This window comes from Trifolium pratense, linkage group LG7 (assembly GCF_020283565.1).
Source record: "Trifolium pratense cultivar HEN17-A07 linkage group LG7, ARS_RC_1.1, whole genome shotgun sequence".
Classification (NCBI taxonomy): Eukaryota; Viridiplantae; Streptophyta; class Magnoliopsida; order Fabales; family Fabaceae; genus Trifolium; species Trifolium pratense.
The window spans coordinates 58,004,604-58,031,038 of NC_060065.1; the positions used below are offsets into that span (position 1 = coordinate 58,004,604).

The 26,435-nt window shown below is 31.4% G+C and overlaps 3 protein-coding genes across 4 annotated transcripts; 2 read left to right on the forward strand and 1 right to left on the reverse strand.

Moving 5' to 3' along the window:
* Window positions 1-1,726: 1,726 nt before the first annotated feature.
* LOC123896700 lies at window positions 1,727-11,163 on the forward strand. The gene is made up of 8 exons (XM_045947059.1): window positions 1,727-1,856; window positions 2,058-2,528; window positions 4,774-5,085; window positions 6,651-6,729; window positions 8,168-8,205; window positions 9,023-9,472; window positions 10,506-10,808; window positions 11,021-11,163. The coding sequence occupies exons 1-8, from the start codon at window positions 1,821-1,823 to the stop codon at window positions 11,108-11,110; spliced, it is 1,779 nt and encodes a 592-aa protein (XP_045803015.1). The 5' UTR covers window positions 1,727-1,820; the 3' UTR covers window positions 11,111-11,163.
* A 4,963-nt stretch (window positions 11,164-16,126) lies between these two features.
* On the forward strand, window positions 16,127-18,344 carry LOC123899816 (F-box/LRR-repeat protein 14-like). The gene is made up of 2 exons (XM_045951045.1): window positions 16,127-16,311; window positions 16,714-18,344. Exon 2 carries the CDS (start codon window positions 16,728-16,730, stop codon window positions 18,129-18,131), a length of 1,404 nt encoding a protein of 467 aa, XP_045807001.1. The 5' UTR covers window positions 16,127-16,311; window positions 16,714-16,727; the 3' UTR covers window positions 18,132-18,344.
* A 578-nt stretch (window positions 18,345-18,922) lies between these two features.
* On the reverse strand, window positions 18,923-21,892 carry LOC123899817. 2 transcript variants are annotated; one of them, XM_045951047.1, is made up of 6 exons: window positions 21,417-21,850; window positions 20,005-20,055; window positions 19,803-19,865; window positions 19,502-19,570; window positions 19,399-19,404; window positions 18,923-19,347 (listed from the first exon to the last, which is right to left on the reverse strand). In XM_045951047.1, exons 1-6 carry the CDS (start codon window positions 21,678-21,680, stop codon window positions 19,159-19,161), a joined length of 642 nt encoding a protein of 213 aa, XP_045807003.1. In that variant the 5' UTR covers window positions 21,681-21,850; the 3' UTR covers window positions 18,923-19,158. The 2 variants fall into 2 exon arrangements, with proteins under 2 accessions (XP_045807003.1, XP_045807002.1); XM_045951046.1 differs by having other exon boundaries at window positions 18,923-19,404; window positions 21,417-21,892.
* Between the last annotated feature and the right edge of the window lie 4,543 nt (window positions 21,893-26,435).

Here is a 26,435-nt window from a genome sequence, read left to right on the forward strand (position 1 = left end):
CTACTTTCACACTTTCTCATTTCTTTCTTTCATTCATTCATGATTCATGTAGTAATTACAGTACTGACCATCCGATCAAAAACATGTGGTAGAGATTGTTTCATGTGATTTGTTAACTGCGTTGATCTGGACCGTCCGATCTATGTTCAACGGTCCAGATTTAAAACTGTGTGAAAACTTTGTGAAAAACTACTGCAGGAAATCTACATCCCTGTATCTGCATTTATTACATTCAAATTCAGTACAGTACTACTCTGTTCTGTTCCCATTTACAGTCAATCTCATTCACATACATACTGGGTCAATTTATTTCCCATTTACTCTGTTCTGTTCCCATCTTACTCTTTTTTTATCGTCATCATCATCATCATATTAAAAACGAAGGATATATCTACTATAAAAATGCATTTAATCATTTCATTAAACACGTGTGCAATTTAAAAAATCTAAATTGAGAAGGACATGATTGTAATTTCATTTTCTTAATAAATATTTTCAAACAAATTCTACTATGTTTAAATCATTAGGTTTGGTCTAGTGAGAAATTTGTTTAATATGCATATAAAATCTTAAGTTCAATGATAAAAGAAAATTATAGGTTTGCAAGCTTGAAAAATCAAATAAAAACCTCAACGAAGGCCTAAAAAGGACAAAAATGAAGTTATACAGGATAAATAACTAAATTGTTAATTTAGTTTTTTTAAAAAAATAACTAAATTGTTACATAAAATTAAGTCAAAGAACCGTCATCTTTGTCCCAAAATAAGTATCGCATTTGACTAATGCACACTTACTGATTCACAATTTTGACCATTAATATCTTTAATTATGTATTATTAGAAATTATGAAAAATTGATATTTTAAAAATAGTCATCACACTAAAATTGATATTCTAACTTATGCAACCATCTTTAATTCCACATCAAAATACCTAAAATCGGGCCAAAATACTCTATCACACTCTTCGTTGACAAAGAGTTGTGAGGTTTTAGGCCTTGATTATGTGTTTGTTTGGAATTTATAATTGTTTTCTATGAGATTTAGTACATTAAAAAAATCCTTCCCCCCCCCCCCCCCCCTTTCCCTTCCTATTTTCCTTCCTTATCATACTATCTTTCTAAAAAGGATATTTAAAGTGAACAATTCACTTTTAAAAATGAAGTGAATAATATCAATTATTAACAAAAAAATGAATAGTTAATATTACATGCACATATTATTCATAACATATAGTTGATGGTTACAATATCAACAATTAATTTTCTCTTTTTTTTTTTTTGACTAAAAATAATTTTCTCATCTTATTAACTGTAGTGTACTACTTACTTAGAGTGCCAAATTCTATCTTTTCTCACTTTTTTCTTCTCAATTTATTATTTGCCATAAAAATAAGAAAAATGTTAAACATAAATTTTATCTTAAAACGTATACATTTAGTACCTTAAAAATCTAAAAAAATATTTAATAGCATTACCTTAAAATAAAACACATGCTATTATATGATATGATATATGTACATTGGCATGATGCAATTGATTTGTACAGACGGGCCACATGATATTGGGCCGACCGATTGTTTGGCAATACGGTCCACAATTATAATTTTGATTAAAAAATGTGAATTACGATGCATTGCATTTGCATTTCCATTTATATATATATATATATATATATATATATATATATATATATATATATCAGTCGAAATTAATTAATGTTATAGATCGTCGTTCTCGAATCTTGTCTCTTCTTTCTTCATCTTCTTCTCCCTTCTCTCTGTCCCTTATCCCTACATTCATTCATTCAACACAACGTTCCCATGGACCAATCTTGGGAAAATTGGCCTCTTCATTCGGTAATTAATTATTAAAACTACTAGATATAGCTATATATATGTAGTACTAATTAATTAATTAATATGTTCCATATTATTTAATTATTATTATGTCTATAAAATATATTTGCCGTTCAAAACAAAACTAGTACTAGTATTATTTTGTTACATAAATAATCATGTGTGTTTTAATTAATTTTTGAATTAATTGTTGCAATATAGGAATTTGGTGATGATGAAGAATTTTTGAGAGACATAATATTGCAGCCACCTGTTACATATTCTGGAAGCAGTTTATCATCATCTTCTAATGAGATGGACGGTTCAGATTGGTCAGGAAAAAAGGTTCATAACCCTTCAACAACGTTGTCAAGTAACACTCCTAGTCCTAGGACATTTATTTTGTCTTTTGATAAATCAACAATAATACCAGCTACTACTACACAAGATGAAGATGAAGATGAAGAAAAAGAAGAACCACGAATTAAAAGTAGAAGCTGTGGAAAATCTAATAATGATAATAAGAGGAGTTTGGAATTACCAAAAGTGAAAGTGAGTAGTAGTACAAAAAGTGGAAAAAAAAGTAGAAGTGATTCTCAGTGTATGGATCACATTATGGCTGAGAGAAAAAGGAGATTGGAAATAGCACAAAAGTTCATTGCACTTTCAGCTACTATTCCTGGCTTGAAGAAGGTAATAATACTAATACTATACTAATAAAATTAATTAAACTTTTCATTTTTCATCTAACATATAAATTGTGTCTTTGCTATCTTTGTTTATACTATGTATTTATTTTTAGATCTCTGATGATTGTTTAATTTTTTAACGGGTTTTGCTAACTAGGACATTCAGTATACTAGCTAAGAAACTAGACTTTTTAAGATATTTGACTATACAATTTTTAAGAATTTTTTCTTAATTTTTTAATTTGTACTTTGAATTAATGCTCCGGATGAACACTAGTTAGTAGTTAGCATTTGCTTCATTCTTTCTCAATGAGTTTTTTTTTTTTTTATCAAATAGTCTAGTGGCTAGAGTCTCACACATTTAAATATGGAGAATTGTGGGAATCCGGAGTTCTAACAATATTTGTATGAGAATTTTTTCTTAGCTGGGCACGTCTTGTGTTTAATTGTTGGTTTTTTTTTATATATTTGACTTTTTAAAAAATATGAGTTCTAATTAATATTATTTAAATTGTTTTTTATTAAATATATTTTATTTTATATAATCTTTGATTGTAAATATAAGAAAAAAGTTGAGTTGATAAAAATTGATATGTATTTGATTTGAAATTTGGATTAGATTGATCAACCTATAAACACCACATTTTCTTACATGTAGGACAAGAGGAGTAGTAATAGTGTTATATTTTTCTTTTTTTCAAAAATAAATTGAAAGTACATCAAATGCAATCCCTTATTTGATATGGCTAAAAACGTAAAGTAATCTACGAACAAATTCATAGCATCAAAGTTAATAGTATATAATGGTAAAATGTCTACAACAAATAATATGATAAAATTAGTCATGAAAATATCCATGCCTCTGGATCTGTAACGTTGATGCTCAAATAATTGATTGAATCATTAATTGGCTGAAGCTTGTCTTTCAATAGAAATCAAATGAACACTACAACAATACAGGAAATCAAATAGCGCCGCACAAGATAACCAACAAAACGCCGCACTCGGACGATGAAATCACAAAAAAAAAAAAATACAAAAGAAAAAACTTGATCAGTGTAAAGATCATTTATTTATATGAAAAGAAAGAAAAACATATGTAGATGGGTAATTTTAGGTCAAAATGACCTAAAACCACCCCTCTCAGATGAATAAATATAGGTCATGAGTTCGATCCCCAGCTCATTATAATAAAAAAAAATTGTCAACATAATATTTATCTCTATATTATTAATTTTTAGTATTTATTAGATATATAATCTTCTATTATATATTATATACGTAAGATAATTACAAGAAATTTAACTCAAATTTTGATCACATAGTGGAATTTAATTTTTGCTTATTTTGATCATATAGTGCAATTTAATTTTTGTTTATAGAGAAAATTGTACAATTATATATACCTTTACAGTATGTGACTCGAGGTATTTTAGTACGGGAGGGAGCAATAATTGAGGACACACCAATATCATATGTGTCACTTATTTTCTTTGAACTCATCATATATACTTGGCACTATAAATTGGAAAAGCACAACAAGCACATAGAGAAAAAAATCTTCACATTGATACTCTCACACACTTGTGATGTGATGACATCGGATCTTGACATTCCCAAGACATAATTCAAAACAAAACAAATTATTAACCATAGTCAATTCAATTTTATGGATTGTTACTGTATTGAAAATCTTGTTTGATGCCTTACATTATTGCCTAGTCTAATTTATTTTTTTTGGTGTAAACTGTAAAGTTTAAGTTTGTTTTTACTTGTGTTCTTTTTATTTGTCTTTAAAAACAGTTTAACATTGTAATATAATAGTATACTTTAGGTAAAATTCAATATTATGTCATATTTTTATATTAATTTATATTTAAAAATTCAATTTTTAAATAATTTTATTCAGATGTACCGGTATCCGGCCAACAAAGTAAATTTGGTACTAAAGATTTTACCTTAATTAAAAAAAATATCTATCACCACCATTTACATAGCATTAACATGTCACCATTACATAGCCATACCATTAATTAAGAAACTCAAAGTTTGAAAAATTAATATGTGAAGTAAAAGTTTGAACTTTTTAATATTTTTTTTTAATAAAATCAATATTAGTATTATTAGTTTTTATAAGTGTTATCGAGGATGAATGTCCGAACATATATATATATATATATATATATATATATATATATATATGACTGCACGCTCTAATCATACATTGTGAATGTTTAACGAACGTACAGACGGACAAGACCTCTATACTTTGCGAAGCAATTAATTATGTGAAGGTACTTCAAGAACGTGTGAAGGAGCTAGAGGAACCAAACAAGAAGAGCAAAGAATCAACAATAAACCTAAAAACAAATGAGAAATCAGTCGTTGATGTCAAAGCAAGAGTTTTGGGAAATGAGGTACTCATTGAGATGCATTGTGAGAAGGAAAATGGCATTGAGCTCAAAATATTGAACCATCTTCAAAATCTTCATTTGATTGTCACTGCAAGCACTGTATTTCCTTTTGGGAATTCAAATCTTGGCTTTACTATTGTTGCTCAGGTACGCGTACGTACCTATAATTATATTGCGATCGCTACCTCATACACTAAATTTTGTCTTTCTTTTTTCTTCATTTTTTATTATATAATTTTCTTTCACTATTTTTTGTCCTCTTATTTTCTTTGGAATACTTTTTGTTTTTGACAACAACCTAAATGGACACTTGAAATGAAACAAACAAATAAACACGCCTATAGTAGTACTGTATTTTTTTCCCATTATTACTACTGAAACAAACAAACACTACTAGTTGAGTTGGGATCCTCTCCAATTTGTATTTTTTTTATTTTTTCCATTATTACTACTGTATATAGTTTTGGATAGAGTCGGGTATACGGACCAAGGTCCGCGGGCCGACCCGTTTAACCCGCAGCCCGCACGGACTTAAGACCAATTTTTTTGACCCGTTTTACATTTTTGCCCGTGTGGGTTGGACCGTTAAAACCACGGGTTATGCGGGTTAAATCCGTAGGTTCGCGGGTTATCCCGTGACCCGCCTTCTTTTTTATATATAATTAATTACAAAATTTATCATATATAAATAACTTGGTCTATGTCCAAATTCAACTTTTTTAACCACCAAAAAAAAAAAAAAAAACTTAGTCTAAACCCTAATTATAAAAAACAACAACACACTCCAATTTTAATCAAGTACACAACAACACAAAACATCAGGATTCAGACATGTTCTTCTACTTATAATATTTTGTTCTTTTTCACTATCTTTTACTTTGTCTTAGCTGTATATACATTTGCTAGTATTTAAAAGATATATGTCCAAATGGGTAGTTATTTTTCTTGAGGGTATTTTCCGCTATTATGTTCTGAATAATTTGGTTACCTTGATGTGATTTAGTTAAGTTGAATTTGTTAATCTTTTTATGCTTTTTGTGGTACATTTAGAAAGTTTTTCTCACTAAAATGGACGGTACAAAAATGACGATAAGAATTGGTTGAATTTAATTTTAGTTGCATTACTTACAAAGAGAAGATAAATAAACTCAATGATATCACAAACTTTATTTATTTTTATTTGTTAGTTACAATTTATATGTTATAACATAAAATTATTAATAATATATTTTTTTAAGCTTTCATTATATCAATATTTTACTAATTTAGTTTATTTTTTGAAAAAAGTTATTATTTTTTTGGGTAATAGTCCGCGGGTTAACCGTTTAACCCGCGAGCTTATGCGGACCGGACTCGGGCTTAATATTATAACTCGTTTATAGTTGCTGACGGACTTGTTCGCCCCGTTTAATATGCAGGTTTATGCGGGGCGGGTTAAACGGGGCGGGCTAGCTCGCATACCCAGCTCTAGTTTTGGACGTAAAAGTATGACATTAAATAAGTCAAAATCTCTTTTATACCTCAAAAAATATTTAAAAAATTTAGTAATGAAAGAAATAAAAATCATAGAAATGAATAAGATACTTACGTTGGGCCTATTCACATTAACTATGAGTCTCATTAATTATTGAAGTAAAATCAGTCACATGATATTCCAATTATTGCAATGCAATAAATACTTAACATAACATTATATAATTTCCTTGGTGCAGATGGGTGATGGGTACAAATTGACAGTGGATGATCTGGTGAAAACCCTACAGCAAGTGCCTTTGATTAATATGAGGAGGAGTACTTGAGGACCATCGATCCGTACTAGTGTATCATGCAAATAATGAATCAACTTTTGATGATGCAATATCATCTTGTAATAATCTAGTAAATCGAAATAATTATGTTGAAGTTCAAGACTTGTATTTATATTTAATCATTTTGAAGACTGTATAATTAGTTTGTAAAAGAAAAGACTTATATCAAGGTTTTGTTTGACAAAAAAATATTGGATAACTTATAATAGATGGATTTATAGTGTATAACTTATAAGATAATGTGGTACAGCGAATAATTAAATCAGATAGTTTAATGCATCATCATGCTAAACTAGGTCAATATGGGATATTGAATTTATTTGTTACTCAATATATTCCGCATAAAAAAAAATTATATTGGACTATACAAGAGTGACACAATCTATTTCTTATGTTCAATATAGATAGTGAATTAGGTGATTATACATATATAGGATTGTTATCACGAAATTTTTTGTCAAATCAAATAACATTCTCGTCATTTGTGTGGCAGCAATGTATTGCTAGATGTCTATCGTTGTTTATAATATTAGATGTATGATTTAATATTATTGTCAATATTACAAGAACATATAAGATTGCATATAAAAGATTATGTTTGGATTGATTGAATGCGATGGAATGGAGCTCCGCACCCACTCTCTGAAGCTCCGCTCGATTTGGCTAGCATCAGTCATAAAAAAAAATTGTTCATGTGGACGGAAAGAAAAATCACTACACTTACTTTGCTCGTGATCATAATTGATTCGTCTATAAAGGTTATGCACTACATAAGATAAAATTCAAATTATTAATTAATGATCATTCGTGATTATATGACAAAAAAAGAAAATAAATTCTATATTTTATAGATCCTCTCCATTTTTTTCTTTTAATTTTTTTTTTAATAATTTTGATGGTGTAAAATTCTATATTATTCTCTATCCACTTTGGAGTTTGCCATAATTAAGTTCTCTCTCTTTTATTTTTCTTTTGTCTTCTTTTTCTGAGATCTCACGTGATTATGTTTTCGAAAGCAAAGACAATTTTTTTTAACAAGTAGGATACTACCGATAAGATATATTGATGGGAAATTGTTGTTTAGCGGCGGGAAATTAAAGATAGGTCAAATTCACATTTCCTGGATTTATTTTTGGTTGCATTTACATCACATTTACTATTGAATATTCCAACTGATTGATAGGTCAAATTCACATCTCCTGAATGTCACGTGTAGAGACGACAGTATTCATTAATGCCTTTCCCTGACATTTTTTCTGTATTATTTTAAGAGATAAATTTTTAACTACTAAACTACTTGAAGAAAAAAACCTTAACTCCAACCCATATGCATAAACTCGATTGAGTACTATCCACAACTAATTAGACAACTTATAAACGCATATAATGTTATCTTCTTTTTTATTTTTAACCTTTTTCAGGGAAAGAGACCATCAATAAATTAGAATTCGGTCATAAGGTAATTAAATTAAAACTGACCAAAAATTATTTTTACCATAAATCGAACACAATTTTTTTCCGAATAATTCATTTTAAGATTGATTCATTAACCACTTAAACTCAATGTTTTGGTTGAAATATTATCTTTCTTTTTAATATAGCATATATATACTATCAAACAAACATCCTAAAACCTCAAATAAGTTACTCTCTATTTTACAATAACCCATTAAATTTGCACACAAATCATTTATGTAAAATAGAATATTTTTTGAACAAGCACAAAGAATTAATTAAAATCTAAAAAAGAATATTACCATTAATTTTTAATATATACCTAAATAATTTATCAATAAATATCTTATGCAATAATTTGTCAAAAAAAAAATCTTATCGCTCTTATAAAAAAAAAATCTTATTGCAATTAATTTTTCGTTTGGTACAATCTGATCACCAATTTTAATGACTTATTTTTAACACGTTTTCAAGATTTTCCGTTTCAAAAATAAAAAAACACGTTTTCTAGATTTTGTAAAGTATTTTCAAATTGAGAGTTGAGGTGGAAAAATGAGAGTCATTAAAATTGTTGTTGAATTATTAAATAACTTAATATTATATACGTACACGTAATTTTTCCTCATTCGACTTGGGAAAGTAGAAACAAAGAACATATTGGAGTAAGCCATATCTAGTCTTTAATTTCTCATGGAGCAGTCGTGGGAGGATATATGGCATCTTCATACAGTATATATTCAAAGAACTTGAAAAATATTAATATTTCAATATGTACGTATAATAATTTAATAACATGACACTTTGTTTAATCCCAATGATTGTTACAGGAAATGGATATTGAAAATTGGTTGGAGATGTGCCAAGAAGAAGACTACCTTGGTGACTACATGGTACATGATCAATTGTCTTTAGAAGCCCCGGCCATGGCCGGGGCAGCCACAGAAAATACACTACAAGAAATTTGCCACATACCATCGGTAGTTTCTAGTGAGATGACGAAGCAGCTACCTCATCCGTCCACATCCTCTAAAACTTGCACTGTCCCTTTTGATAATTCTGCAGTTATACCATTAAAATCATCTGTGATATCGTCCAAACCACCGCGTCCTCCATGTTCAGCAAAAAAGAGGACTTCTGAGAAACTAAAGAGCTCAGAAGCAAAAGCAATTACGAAAGAAGGAGAAAAGAAGATTATGGTAGAGAGGAAAAGGAGACTTGAACTCGCACACATGTTCAAAGAGCTTTCAGCTACAATTCCTCGCTTCAAGAAGGTAATACATACTATTAATTTCAACAAATTATATTTACTCGATCTCTCTTTTGATTTGATTTTTTCAAAGCAAATTTTATTAGATGCATACTAGTACAAGTTGTGCATATAATAGATGCCTAAGAAAGTAGTAGTGTTATCATTTATCAACCCATGCGACATATTTAAATTTGCTATTGTAGTAATATCATGAAGTTACATGCAATAATTAATCTCAATCCAGCCAGCAACACAAATACATTTGCAGAACATCCAACCACAATTTGATGGGTCTCAATATAACATATCAAAGATTTTCAAAAATATGTAGTAATATCATGAAGTTACACGCAATAAATCCAGCCAGCAACACAAATACATTTGCAGAACATCCAACCACAATTCGATGGGTCTCAATATAACATATCAAAGATTTTCAAAAAAATAAAAATAAAAAATTTATGGATGATCTATATGATATAAACTTTAATCCAACGGTGGATTCTATAAAATTCGTATTCGTTATTATAGTATTTCATAACTTGTGCATGGTGAAAGACTTATATCTTACATAGTACAATATTATTTTGAGGAAGTTTATTAATTCTTATTGCGTGTAAATTCAATCAGTAAATGATTTGCTTATAAACAAAAAAAAAAAATCAGTAAATGATTTAGTGACCAATTTTCTCCATTTAATGATTGATTTTCGGTGTATAAGTCTGATTTTCAATTTGTCAAAAAAAGAGTAAGATTTCCAATTGGTGAGCTACAACCATATGAATTAATTAATTTCAAGAGTTTGATCTAGTGGTAAAAAGATAGGTCTTGGATTCGGAGGTTTCGAGTTCGAGCCACACTACTGTTCTTGGAGGGAGGTAAATATAATTACCTTTGTAAGTGCTCTAATAGTCTCAAGGTGTTCCCTGCCTTGGATTGGGGCACCATCTCCTCACCTAAATTTTTGAAAAAAAAAAACCATATGAATTAATTAATTTTTTTCTTCTTTTATACCTTTTGTATATGAATTATTATTTTTTTTTAAAAATATACAGACAGACAAAGCTTCTATAGTTATGGGAGCTATCAATCACGTGGAACAACTCAAAAAACGAGTGAAGGAGTTAGAACAGCAAAACAATAGAGGCAAAGAACCTATAACACTCCACAATGAATTGCTCCCTTATGTCAAAGCAAAAGTGTTGGACAAAAATATACTCATTTACATCAATTGTGAGAAACAAAATGGCATTGAACTCAACATATTAGAAATGCTTGAAAATCTTCATTTGTTTGTCACCAGCACCAGCGTATTGCCGTTTGGTAGTTCAACTCTTGGCATCACTATCATTGCCAAGGTACGTAGGATCACAAAATAGTTGTTCAAATATTATTTCTTTTTATATATAGATACATATAAATTAGTAATAAAAATGACGTGGCATAATGTACAAGTTATTTTTATCATTAACTTGTTTAATAAATTTCTACCGTTTGATCAAATAAATATAATACGGCTTATATTAATTTAACAGTGAAAAACATACTTATGTATATTGATGAATTACAGATGGACGATGCATACAAAATGAAGATGGTCGATCTAGTGGATAACATAAGGCAATTGTTGTCGAATGGTTCTGCAAATCATCCGACATGATGACGTAATCTTGTACTCTGGTATATTATTCGAATTTTTTTTTCGCGGTCATATTTAGTACATTATATGAATTTCTCTTGAATTAAATATGATTTTTTTTTTTTGTTTTTTGCACATAAAAATTCATAAATACAAAGAGGTGCATTTTTTAACCCTATTTTATATATAATACGAAATAAAACAAGAGAAATTTCAGAATACAAATAGGTACTAGAAGTATACTCCGCCAACACATAAAAAAAGAGCTAGGTACTAGAAGTACACACCCTCAACACATAATAAACTTTAAAAAACACACCGTCATACAAGAAGACACACCAATATTAAAGTTGAACACTTGTAACACTTGTAAGTTGTAACTCACCGCCATAAAGAAGATCCAATGAGTAATGACCCCTCAGAGAGAAAGAGACAATGATCAAACCACTAAGTAGGATAGACACAAGAGGCATCTACTATCAACCAGACCTCACGAATACCCACCTCAACACCCCCAACAAACTTTATCGGACATCGGTTCCAGCAAAAGATAGTGTATACCCCACTCGTAAAAGGAACAGGGGGAGTCCGTTTTTTTACCTAGGAGCATTTTCTAAACTGAAAGTTTTACCCTATCGACTAGGCACTTAGGAGAAAAGTTCATTCAGAAAACAAAATGTCATTTCGGGAGTTCTAGATAGTCAACACAATAATTTGTCAGGTTAACATCAACGACAATCTATTTTTCCTACTCATACCCATACTTATGTCAAAGAAACCCTCAAAGCACCCTAGAATACCACGAGGAGACACACACTCAACACCTATAAGGATATCATACCATACATATGAGATTTGGTTACAAGAAACAAACGAGTGATCAGCTGACTCAGACTCTAAACTACATAAGACATACATTGAAGAACTAGCATTTGTAATGACACCCCACTTCCAGATATTAAGACGAGTCGGCAATCTATCCTAAAGAAATTGCCAAGAGAAGACCGTCACTTTTGAGGGGGGTCACATTTTCCATATTTTTGGGAGTAATCGTGTTTTGTCTTTAGAGGAAAACATCTCATCAGTTGTGGACTGACGAAAGACAAAGTAAGCCGACTTAACTCAGAAATAACCATTTGGGTCATACTTCCAACACTAATGGTGTGTTTGGTTTAAAGAAAAGAAAGAGAGAAAATAAAATTAGGGAAATCAATAAATAAACTTGGACTAAACTTTAGAGTAAAAAAAATTGTAAGATGTCTTTTTAACATTAAAAATTAGAGTAAAAAAATTAATGTTATCAATAGTGAATTTGTCCGGATTATATGAAAGACAAAACTTATATGCATTTCTTAAGATGCAATTTTTCCTGTTCCTCTCACAAAAATGTAGTTATTTATATTTTTTAATTAAAAAATGAAAAAGAAAATTGTTTTTAAATAAAAATAATTTCTCCCATGTATCTAGCACGGTAAGAACTATGCATATAGAAGTGTACATAACTTTGGTCCTTATATGAATCTTAACTTGTTAAGTAGATAGTGAGAAGTTAGATTTAAATTATATGAAAATAATTTGTGTTTTATTGGAAGGGAGAATATCCATCATACATATTTTTTAATAAAAATTAGTTTTCACCAACCACAATAAAAAATAATATTGATAAAGATAAGAGTTTTATTGATATGCACCGACGGTGTAAAATAGTTTTGCACAATCGTCCAATAAAAAACCATTATTTTGCCATGTCATATCAAGAAAGTGGGGTGGAGTGGGGGTGATGTGGCGGAAAACATGATTGGTATTGATTGACAGTGTAAAATTATTTTACACCGTCGGTGCATAACAATTAAATCCTAAAGATAATAAAAAAAATTTCTATTTATGTGTATGGTTAAGGTTGATGAGAGGTTCCAGCCTGGAACTGTTCCAGATATGTCTATTTATGGCAGACAAAAATGGTCCTGCGTTTTATTTTTCTTCCCTCTCACCATTATCACTTATCACTCACTACTCCACCTTGTGCTGGATATATGTTAACCACGCAGTTGTCATATTTATTGCCAGAAAACGATGGTCCTTCTTTTTTTTCTTCTATCTCTTATCATTTATCATGTGATTTTATTTTTCTTGCGTTTTCACCAGTCCGGTCCGCATCTCGCATGATAAACACGTGTGTTCTTAATCTTATCCGTTCCGTAATCTCCTCCGATTAGATATAGGTAGAGCCGGGTATACGGACTAAGGTCCGCGGGGCGACCCGTTTAACCCGCAGCCCGCACGGATTTAAAATCAAATTTTTTTGGCCCGTTTACATTTTTGCCCGTATGAGTTGGACCGTTAAAATCGCAGGTTATGCGGGTTAAATTCGTGGGTTAGCCCGCGACCCGCTTCTTTTTTTTATATAATTAATTACAAAATTCAGCAGATATAAATAACTTGGTCCAGCCGAGCTTGGTAACGCTTGTTTGTAACCTAAGTTGGGGCATTAAGGTGTTGGAAATGTATAATGTTTGCAAAAAAAAAAAAAAAAAAAAACTTGGTCCATGTTCAAATTCAACTTTTTTAATCCAAAAAAAAAAACTTAGTCTAAACCCTAATTATAGAAAGTAACATCATACTATTTATGAGAAATTCTTAGGTGAGTACTCACCTAAGCATTAATGGTTAGGCACAACCAATAATAATTTTACAACTCATTAATATATTAAATAATTATAAGTAAATAATAGAGTATTAATAAAATCAAATATGACCAAATCCGGAAAATAAGGAAAAAATATATTTAGATCATTGCCAAAAGGGATGAGTATAGCACTGTTTGGTGGTTTCTTTGTATCCGAATTTTTTTTTAAGTGAATTTAGCACTCTTTGTACCTATTCCACTCTTCAATAAAAAAAATAATTGTTTTGTGTTCCGCTATGACGCATTTGTTTTGTAGTTTCATTTTTCATGGTATTTATTCGTCTTGTGCGGAGACCGATTATTAATAATACTAATATATTTGCCGTTAAAATAAATGTTGTTTTTCCAAAAAAAAAATCATTGTATTTTCTTCTGTATATTTTCTTCTGTATATGTAATCTTTTTTACTGGAATCCATATTATTTTTTTCTTCTTTTTTATGTTTATAAACCGTACATATATTTTTTAATTATAGAATTATATATCTATTTTCTTTCATGCCATTTAAAATACATTTATATTATTTGTAGGAAAAATATGGAAAATGATGGCTCTAAAGAAATTTTTCTTGGTCATGTTGTGAATAATAAGGATGATGCATACAACTTGTATCAAGAAAGAACATGCATTCAAAATGAGTTTTAGACTTTTAGCGTAGCACTTAATTCAATTTCTTTGTGTCACCCACAACTAACACATACAAATTGAGATGAATATATGGTACTAAAAATCTGGGGCAAAAACAAGTTACTCATAATATGGCGCAAAAACAAATAATCTGGCACATGAATTTCATTATTTCCCTATTTTCCAAGATTTGGTTAAGATTTGTTTTTATTAATACTCTATTATTTATTTATAATTATTTAATATATTAATGAGTTGTAAAATTATTATTGGTGGTGCCTAACCATTAATGCTTAGGTGAGTATTCACCTAAGAATTTCTCACTATTTATATGTTTCTTAGCAAAACCAGTCACAATATTTTTTTTACGAAACCAATTGTATTTTTTTAAATCCATAATTTTTTCTTAATTTATTGGTTACAAAATGTAATTTTATTTTAACAACCTTGCAAAAAATCCTAAAAAAAAGACACCATTTTTTACAGATTCACTCATGCATCGTAGTAATCCGCTACATAAATAGCGAAATTAACCAGTCCCCATAAAAAATTGCAAAAATGAAAAAATTTGAAGAAATGAACCAACCTCATCAATGATGATGGTTGAAGCTCTTTTCGAGTTGATTCTGAACTCAATGGTGAAGAAATCGATGAATTTGAAGTTGATTTTGCGATTTGGGGGTTTGACACAGTTTTGGAGTTTTTTGTGTGTGTTTATCAAACTGACAGAATTAGGGGGATGATGGTGGGTTTCCTTATATACGTTATGACAATCTCCTTCTTAATTAGTAGCAGACGCTTTTAACCTATCAGTTACTTAAGTAGCGGATGACAAAAAAAAATGGAAAGGTGCTTTTGCAGGGTGGGGGGGTTAAATCTTAAAAGTTGGTGAATCTAAAATATTTTTACCTTTCCGCTAATGATTTAACGGATTATATCCGCTACTTAAATAGCGGACAAGAATATTTTTGTATATTAGTAGGGCGTGTGGTAAAAATAAAAGGGTGCAAAAAGAAATCCTCTTATTTTAGATGGTCAATAATAATATGATGTTGTTTTGGGCCTTGGGATCCATTGAAGAATTAACATGTACTAAAATATATGAAAATTTCTCTTCCATCTAAAATTCCATTTTGCCCTTGTAAATTCAAAAAATTCGGAGCACAAGATTTTGGTTTCTTCTAACGAAATTTTTAAACGATGAAAAAAAATCGAGTTCGTAACAACCAAAAATTAAAAAAACGTCAGTTAGGGGATATAAAAGAAACTTGAGTCGGAAGAGAAATTTTCTCATCATTTCATAAAAAAATAAAAAAAAACTGCAAAGTCACAAACATAAGATCAATGTTAGAAAATCACTGTTCTGCAATTTGATCACATTTTTTTTTTGTTTCCTATTGGTTTAAGTGAAAATTTTATCAAATCACTCCGTAGACTTTGAATTTTCAAAAATCTACGCCGAATAAAGTGCAAATTTTGCATTCGTTTTCGTCAACGGAGGCGCAACTTCAACCTTCAACCATCGACCCTTTCTTCTTCTTCTTCATGGAATCATATCTATAGCGGAACTCATTTCAACTACCTCCACAAGCTGCATTTTTTTCACTCTCAATCGAAGTTTGAAACATAAAATTTCGGTTTTTTTTCTTAGAACAACACAAAATTTCGGTTTCCATTAATCAAAATTTTTAAACGATGGAAAAAATCAGTTTATAAAAACCGAAATATCTTGCAAGTGTGGGCAAAAACGTCACTTAGCGATATAAAAGAAACGGGTTTGGACCAAAAAAATAAAATACGGGAGTATATCTAATCATTCCTAAATATCATTTCCGACTTTCGATGAGTTTTGTTCCTTCCTTGTTGGTGTGGCATTCCAGAATTCTGATCCATTATATGAATATCTAAGGTAATCGATTCAATTCATCACTTCATTCTTTCATTAATTTATCATATTATCATTTTCTCCCTCAAAAATTAACAATATATTGTTTTTCAGTTTCAATTTTACACCACACCAACCTGATTCTCAATTTCTCATACAATTCAAATACCCAGTTGCTTAATTTTATACTAATCCCAATTAAATTACACATTAATCACCCTTTTTCGAAATTCATGTCAGATCTGACTGATTAATTAATTAATTATTACATTACATGATCTTATTTTTAGATGACAGACACTGGATCAAACACACATGATGTTGGATTGTTAAAAAAACATGTTTTTTTTTTTGTGTAATTGTGTCACAATAAGTATGTAATGTATGAATCTGAGATGATGATTTTGTGTTAATAATTTTTTGCAGAGAAGAATAGTTTGATGGATAATATACCAGATCATATAGTATGGGAAATATTGAGTAGAATAAAGAAAACTAGTGACAGAAACAATGTTTCATTGGTTTGTAAAAGGCTTTACTATATAGATAATGCACAGAGACATTTTCTTAAGGTTGGATGTGGAATGGATCCTGCCAATGAAGCTTTAACGAGTTTGTGTGTTAGGTTTCTCAACTTGTCTAAAGTAGAGATAGCATATTCCGGTTGGATGTCGAAATTAGGGAAACAATTGGATGATAAGGGTCTTTTAATTCTTGCAAATCATTGCCCTTTATTATGTGATCTTACTTTAAGTTACTGCACTTTTATTACCGATGTTGGTCTTCGTTACTTGGCTTCTTCTTCCAAGTTGGCATCTTTGAGGTTGGATTTCACTCAGAGAATAACTGGTTGTGGAATATTGTCTCTCGTTGTCGGTTGCAAGAATCTTTCTAGGCTTCACCTTATAAGGTGTCTTAATGTGAGTAGTGTGGAGTGGCTTGAATACCTTGGCAAACTTGGAACACTTGAGGATCTTTCCATTAGGAATTGTAGAGCTATTGGTGAAGGTGACTTGATTAAGCTTGGCCCTGGTTGGCAGAAACTTAAAAGGTTGCAGTTTGAAGTCGATGCGAATTACCGATATATGAAAGTTTATGATAGACTGTCTGTTGATAGGTGGCAAAAGCAACAAGTCCCTTGTGAAAATATGGTGGAACTAACTTTGGTGAATTGCATCATAAGCCCAGGAAGAGGGCTTGCTTGCGTGTTAGCCAAGTGCAAGAACTTGGAAAAAGTTCACCTGGACATGTGTGTTGGTGTAAGGGACTTTGACATAATTAGCTTGTCTCAAAGATCAAGTGACCTTCGATCGGTTTCATTTAGAGTTCCATCTGATTTTTCTCTTCCCTGCTTGGTGAATAATCCTTTGAGATTAACCGATGAGAGTCTGGATGCCTTGGCTCAAAACTGCTCAAAGCTTGAATCAGTGAGCATATCTTTTTCTGATGGGGAGTTTCCCTCGTCCTCCTCATTCACATTGAGTGGAATACTTTGCTTATTACAAAAATGCCCTGTTCGGCAGCTTGCCCTTGATCACGTTTATTCCTTCAATGATGTTGGAATGGAGGCTCTTTGCACTGCAGAATATCTTGAGTCACTTGAACTTGTGAGATGCCAAGAGATTAGTGATGAGGGTCTACAGCTTGTGAGTCAGTTTCCTCGATTGTGTATTTTACGGTTATGCAAGTGTTTGGGAATCTCAGATGATGGATTAAAGCCGCTTGTTGGATCGTTCAAGTTGGATTTCTTGGCCGTTGAAGATTGTCCTCAAGTTTCTGAAAGAGGAGTCCAAGGAGCTGCAAAGTTTGTGTCTTTCAGGCAAGATTTATCTTGGATGTATTGAATCTGTTGGGTTTTATGGACATGGTGAAAAGTCCTTGGCAGTTTTTATAAACTTGCATTTAGTCATGATGACTATCCACAATGTTGCTCTATATTGTATCTATCTATATATATGTTGTACTATATCACACACACATAAGATTATCCTCTTGTATTTAATTTGTACATCTTGTTTTATATCAAATAAATGGATTTCTTGTAACCAAAAACAATATGAATGGATTTCTACAAATGAAATTGGAGCTTTTTTCAAGTTTTTTTTAAGCTTTGGCATTTTCCTTTGAATGTCCACCTATCTTTTGAAGTAGGATATTCTTCACATGCAACTGAAGAGACTAATCTTTCGAAGTAATTGAAATCTATTTTAGAGACTGACCTGTTTCATCAAATATTTTTTCATTTTTATTTATTAATTTATTTTGAGCCGTTTTGTGCCAGAGTATCTTTTAGGGTCATGCTGCTTAGCAACATAAAGAGAGATGCAAAACCAATTCGGGAAGAGAAGGAGAAACAATACACAAACTGAAAATACGTTTTAGCGTATTAATTTTGAGAGTTCCACCAAAGGGTTGTTAAGTTTGTATTCTCATAATAGATACAAACAACCTCACTCACTACAAGAACCAAAATTCTTCAACTACTTGTAGAACACGTAATTACATTTATGAATTTACCTTATAAATTTCTATATTAAGGGTGATCAAGAAGTAGGGTTGCCACAAAGAATTTTGAACAATTTCGAAAACAAATAAAAAATGAAACTAAACTTGAAATGTTGGAAGTTTTAGACTATCACAACATATTTCATGAATAAAAACAACCACACTCAATTTTGAGTAGGTGAGGAAATGAATGGTTTAGTATCTACAGTTACATTAGAAAAACCTAAATTGTTAGACCGGCGTGTTATATGATATATTAAACCGCATCATCTGTAACCCAAATTCAATGGCCCAGATTTGGTCGCGGAGAAGATTCGAACTGTTATTATGCAGAATATCACTAGATATCTGTTCCTTCATTGCTAGCTAATAGCTTAAATCCTCCTCCACAAGCAAGTTTAGGTCTGGTAGAACAAATTTAGGTTCTTGCTTAACAGTCTCTAGTACTTTCGGAGGAGCATTTGCAGCATTAACATGTGAATCATCGATAAGAACCTTGTGTGTGACAGTTTTGGGGGAGATTGAATCAGAAGGACGACATACTGCCTCCACAAATTGGGATGAATTAGAGGTTGTAGCATTATTAGAGTTCTGTCGTGACTCAAAATCCAGCTGTTACAAAAGGCCAAGGCATATTAGATTCTAATGCACCGGATTATATCCAAATTAATACAGAATACTACTACCAATAGTGAATAAGAGAGGTCACCTTCATTCTCTTTAAACTTTCATTAGTTGCTCTTTCTTTTTCGACGGTTAGGCGCAAAGACACCACCTCCTGTTGAGAAATCCAAACAATATTTATTAGTAAACAAATCATATAAAATGTAAACCAAAACATTGGACTCAAATGATTAATAAGCTTCATCTAGGACAAATCGTTTGGGAGAGCCCGAATTCAATTCCTAGTGGGAACAATTCTTGGCCAAATTTTACATTTCTCGGCCATAAAGGGTTTAGACAAGTGTGAACTGAGAATCAGCGACATATAATACAACGATGGCTCGTACATTTTTTAAATTTCTCCTTTCTTTCAATAACAAACTTTCTTCCTCTTTTAGTTCAGCTAAAGTCTGCAGGCACAAAAAGCATCATCAAGAGATGTTAAGCATGTAACTAAAAACAGTTACAGTTCACATAACCAAAGTGTTGTTCAAAATTTAGATTTATGAAATGTTTCAATCATTAGAAAGCATAGTTTATTATACTCACCTTTTTTCTTTTTGGGTTTTTTGTAGTAACTCTTTCCTTTTGATTAGCAAGCTACAAAATAGTACCAAATATGGGAGGATTAAAGTTGAGACATTCTATTTTAAAATCAAATTATGTACAAAATATGAGGTCAAATAGCATGCTAATCATACTAATTCTCTAATATACTTTTTTCTAAAAAAAAAAACATTTTGAAGATCAACACAATAATAGATAAGTCTGATTTCACAAATAAGCCACCAACAAAGAAAGACATGTTATTATAATATAATAATGGAAATATTTTGACTTGACTTTAGGCATGCACCACAACACAACTACTAACTAATATTGAGGCAAGCAAGCACAATACGGTTGCGCTCAAGCTGTGATATCATTACAGACATGTGTCATCTTCAACCCACGTGACAAACCACTACACAGAACCAGTATTAATTTAAGAATATAATCGTTTATTTATACTAGTATTTCCTAGCTACTTTGATTAAATTGTTTATTTTTTATATATAATAATAATTTTTAAAAAATTTAATGTAATCTTTCCATAAAAAATAAAATAATAGTAGTAATAAAAGTCAATGTAACCAAACCACAAAAGAATTGCAATTGACACCAAAAAAGTACACAACCAACCACTACACCAAACTAAACAGCACGACTTAACTTGCAGTATTTTTGCCACGAAAACACGCCATCACTGGATTTTACTCTATTACCCTTTATTATGGCTGAACTCTATTTATCGCATCGCATTAACCAATGCTGACTGACGCACGCACGCACCCAACGTCCCAACCTCTGTTGAAACTTCCTTCCGACAAACGCGGAAAGAGACAAAAATGCCCCTCAGAACGAAGGATTTTTTCGTCATTGAATCGCATGACACGTATTACTACTCTCACTCATATTTTGAAGGAAAGTAAAAATAAGTGGCGAGGAAAAAACGTGAAAAGAGTCATTCAATTCCATATTCAGACTTCAATCCAAAGTCACTCCTTTTCCCTGAATTATTTATTAAATACGACTACTCCACTTTTTCTTACAATTTATTACTATTAAATAATTATCATCATATAAAAATGGAAGTCGCACTTTATCAATGAGACGCTGGTTACGGTTACCGGAGAACAGAATCACCGGTTAGTTACGAGGTTAAAATTGTAAATCTAATAGAATTAGTGTATGTTTGGTATGGAAAATCATAGGTGATTCTGAGAAACCAAAGTGATATATACCAAATAAATATATGCTTAAAGTAAGTTGAAACCAATGCAAGTAACATGAAGTGGCATTTTCAAAGGAAGAAAAAGAAACTGCCACACTTTACAATTTACATGTTGTTGTACTACACTACACACAAGACTTAACCGGAAAATTTTAAGAAGCAAAAATAAAAGAGGAAGTAACCGAACCTTAGATCTCGAAGAAGATTCGGCGAGTTTTGTTGGGAGGGTGGATTCATCGCTTGGTGACGTGGCGGCGCACCATGAAAGTGGGGTGTTGGGGCTAGCTCTGGTGGAATAATAGTCTTGTTTTGGTGGAATGGATTTGGAGCGGGGCTGACGAGTTTTCCAGTGGAGTTGAAGTGGTGGTTGAGGGTTGTTGAGACGGAGGAGAAGTTCGGCGACGATGGAATCGTCGGCCATAGCTAAGTTGAGCCAGTGTTGGTCGCACATCTGGCGATGGAATTGTTGGAAGGTACGTTGAATAAAAAACTGTTGAATATTGAAATGAGAAGAGTGGAAGATTTTTTGATTTGTATGAGATATGAATGAATGCGTGTGTTGTTTTCGTGGATGACTCAAAGAGAAAGAAATGAGAGAGAGAGAGATGAATTTTGTTTTGTTTTGTTTTGAGAGAGGAAAAAACACACACACAGTCAGAAACCTCTCTCTCTCTCTCTCTCTCGGTTGTTTCTTTTTGTGCAAGAGAGATTATTCCACTTGGTCCCACTTTTTCCACGTGCCAAACCCAACTACTTCCTTCTTCATAGGACTATTTTTTATATTTTATTTTTAAATTAAGATATCATTGGCACAAAATTGTTAAAAAAATATATTACTTTTCCTCCGACTCAATTTGATTGATACAGTTGACTGTTGTGTATTATTCATACATGTTGTTTTGACCCGATTTTTTTATTAATAAACAAAAATAAATATTAGCATATAAGATGTTTAATTCGTCCCGATGAGTATTTTCAAAATATCAAATTTTTATAATTTTTACTATTATACGATTAAAAATATTAGTATATATTTTTTTTTTTATCCCTCTGATACTTGGAGGAAAAACTAAAGGCATTTAACAAGTATTTAGAGACGATATTAAGGTTGTCCTAATTCCTATAATAATCTTAATTGATTGGTGTTTCATGAAAATTTCATAGTACTAATATTTTCCTCTCATCTAGTCAACATTTTCTTTATCATCAAAGCATGGCAAGAAATCGACAGCATTGAAGATTCAAAGACTTGATAAAGTCACCTAACCTAATAATTATATTTTGTTGGTGTACTTGTCATTGATCTTTTGGACAATTATAAAATGAATTATACATCGACTCTTGGAAATAAATTGACATTTTATTCATCTGAAAACCATTCTTTTTGCAAATGTATCCATAATAAATCTCCCTTTTGTAAATGTATGCAATTAACTTCCAACGTTGTCTTGTTGAGTAGTACTAGTACAGTACATATATTTGTTCTCCGTCTATTATTGTGTATTATTGAGTTCTAGATGAAGAGATTCAATCTAACTAAGGGGACGCATGCCATAGATCATTTCAAATGGATATTTTCTCATTGCATTTTTTTTTTTTTTTGGTGGTATAAAGCCCTTCTAGAATTAGTTTAACGTCCCTTTATGACTTTCCCGATCAGCGCCTTGGGCCGGTAGCCGGGCTCCAGGACATTATTACCACGGCAACTATCGACCTGAGCCCAAAGAAGGAAAAGAACGGACTAAAGCGATTGATGGAGTATTTTGGGCGAAGCTCAAAAGGCGCAACGGTTTGATCTCGTTTCAAATTCTAAAAATGCAAAATAAATGCTAACAATATTTCGAAGTAATAGAGCTAAATTGTAGTTTAGCACCCATCTTCTTCCACAATATTCTCTAAAAGTGTCTCAAGAATTATACATCGACCGTGAACAAACATGATGATTTTTAGAATATGTCATAACATTTTTCTTAAAAGTTAAAATACAAATACTCATTTAGAGAAGAACATGTACATCATTTGTCTTGGATGAAATGAGTCATGTACTATTTTGGGATAATATTACATTGCAAATTGTATAGACTGATTATTTCTTGGCCTTGGCCTATTACTATCTGATTTTGAATTTCTATAGTAATGCTATATCCTGTATCATTTATGTTTTGTTTTATATATCTAGTTACTTAATAGCGATTCTCACAATCACTATCATACACCGCTGATAGATTTAATGCATATATCAACCATGGTCCATGGCATGATATATCATGCATATATCTTCATGAATTCTTTAGCAGTGATGTTGATTGAGCCCGTTTAGCAAACAACATTTTATACACCTACTACTCAAATGTATTTTTCTCTTGCCTGTATGTATATGGTATAACTACAAGACACCTTATGAAATTGGAATTTTGGCTAAATTTGTATATATATTACCTACTATTGCTAGATCCAAATGGTAGTGATTGAAGTTGACTACTTTTAATTGATTCGATATTAACAAAATTAATTAAACACTTGGTGAAAATATTAAGTCAAACTTGCATTGACTACTCTGTTTAGATCGTAATGGTTCCAATAGATACTATAAAGCTAGAAAATATTGGAAAATTGTGTTAACAAGCAATATCACACTAATTTTGAAGTTCTCTAAAAAAAATTCAACAACTTGCTGGGGTGGGTACTGGGTTGGGTAGGGACAATAAATTGTCATATTTCACCATGCTAAAAAAACAAATTGCAGTCTAAATAAGCATTTCAAAGCCCAAAGACATGAATTTTTTATTTTTTTTGGCTTTGAAGACATGAGTTGTTTTATAACATAATTATGACTTAAAATTAAATCAAACGGATACATAAGCTAGTAAATAGTAATATTAGTTATAAGACTACAAAGTGAATAACTTTGTTTTGTAAATCAAAGTAGTGACACTATAAAAACACAATTCATTCTCCTTCCGACCTTAATTATAAATAAAATTCACTTTTTAATTTACTATATAATATATCAAAAATATTAGCGATCAATTAAATCTCAAAAGTGATTTTTTTTATTTATAATCAAGGCCAAAAGGAGTACTAGCTAGTAGATTTCATCAGTGTTACGGCATTGGGACAAGTGGCGGTGGTGGAGCTGGAATATACCATGGTATTGGCTCAGGAGGAGGAGGCGGCGGAGCAGTAATATACCATGGTATAGGATCAGGAGGTGGAGGTGGTGGAGATGTTGAGTACCACCATGGTGGAGGAGGAGGTGGTGATGATGAGTACCACCATGGTGGAGGAGGTGGTGGTGATGATAACCACCATGGAGATGGTGGAGGAGAATTTATAACCACCGGCATTGGCGGTGGAATTATCAAAGGTGGTCGTGATGGAACAAATGGTGGGCGGCGAGGAGAGTAATGAAAAGGGGGTGTTTGATGAAATGGATTGTTCGGTGAAGGGTATGTTGGAAAAGGCCATTGTCCACAGGTTCCATATAGATATTGATAAAATGGGTCGCACCTTGGTCTTCTTCTTCTTCCCCAACTTCCTCTTGTAGTTCTATGTAATGATTTCAATTCTTCTTTTTCTTTGATTTGTTGTTTTTGTTGGTTATGAGCAAGTGTTGTATTTTTAGCAAGAGAGTAATGAAAAAGCAAAACAAGGGTAAGCAGAGTTATAATTGCTTTGTTTTGTTTCATTTCTTCACTCATGTGCTCATTCTACTTTCTACTTTGATTTACTATCTTGTTAAACAAAAAGTAGTCTATATATACTAGATTTCATATTCTTACATAAGTACTTTCCTTGTCTTTTTCCACTACTAGTTCTAGGAAGTCAATCTAGCATTAAAGATATGTGCTAGCTAGCTACATTACTCTCCATCCACTCATCTATTTTTTCTAATACTTTATTTTTTTATACTTTTATCTTTAATTGTTTTACACAAATTAAATAGAACTACTATAAACAACACTTGTTAAAGAACTAAAATAGAAACAAAAAAAAATTGTCTTTTTTTTTGTTTTTTACTTAAGAAAGAAAAAAATGTCTTTGTTTTATGACAAAACTAAAATCTAATGTTTGTTATGTAATGTTCAAAAAAGGAGATAATTTTTTAATTATAAAGGAGTATGATGATAATATTACTGTATTTTGGTCAACAATGCACGCAATATTAATTACTCCATACTGTAATTTATTTTTTCAATAAGAAAATAATGGAGTATTTATTTTCTTTATATATTCAAAATAATATACATGAATGAAAGATAAACGCGGATAATAAGTTAGACCGCTAATCATTTTTTAAAAACCACTCTCATTAAAATATCTATAAATTTAGAAGACACAAGATATTAGGCATGAATTTTTAAACTCTTTCCAGAAAATTCACTATATTATTGACATTGACAATTGAGATAGGCATATACTACAATATGTGAAGTTTTGCATTTGTGCATTTAAAGAAGGTGTAAATGCAATGAGATGGATGAGCATGGGCGGGGATAATTGTGATTTTCAATAGAAATGGATTGGTATGGTATCTGCTATCAACCACCACTATCAATTTTGAGTTGTTGAGCGCTGAGTGAGAGGAATAGCTTCAAAGCAAGGTGCTGTATTAATGGAGTACGTAGATACCTAGTTGTACGTGCCATTTTGACAATTTCACGGACTGAAAACGTTGCTAAGCATCGGTACTGTGAGTACCTATCTTCATAAATTTCTCACTCAATACCATTCTTTATGTCACTCCCATGTTTGCATGGATGAAATTCAGTTTCTTGGCTTAGTGGGCCGAAGCTATACACCACTTAGGAGTTGGGTGCATGCAAGGTGAAGAAAATTGCTCTTTAGGCCCCCCTATATGCTCTCAGACCCCCCGAAAACCCAAAAATACCCTTGCTTTTGATCCCAGATTGTTTCAGATCATACAATCCGAAATAGACTTAAATTCGGCACATACAATCCGAAATTGATTGAAACAGGGAGAATACATTTGAAATGGAATATAACACGTGTAAGAGTATAGGTTAACAATATCATAGAAAAGAAACGTGGAATGCTTATATTAAGTTATGTTGTAGAGTGTTACAAGGCTATGGAAAAATCAAAAAACATGTGATATGTGCATAGCTTGCAAATTGCAATCTCCTCTGTTTCATATGCTGCAAAAGCTAAACAATCCCTTCAAAAAGGCATAGAAGTAACCAAA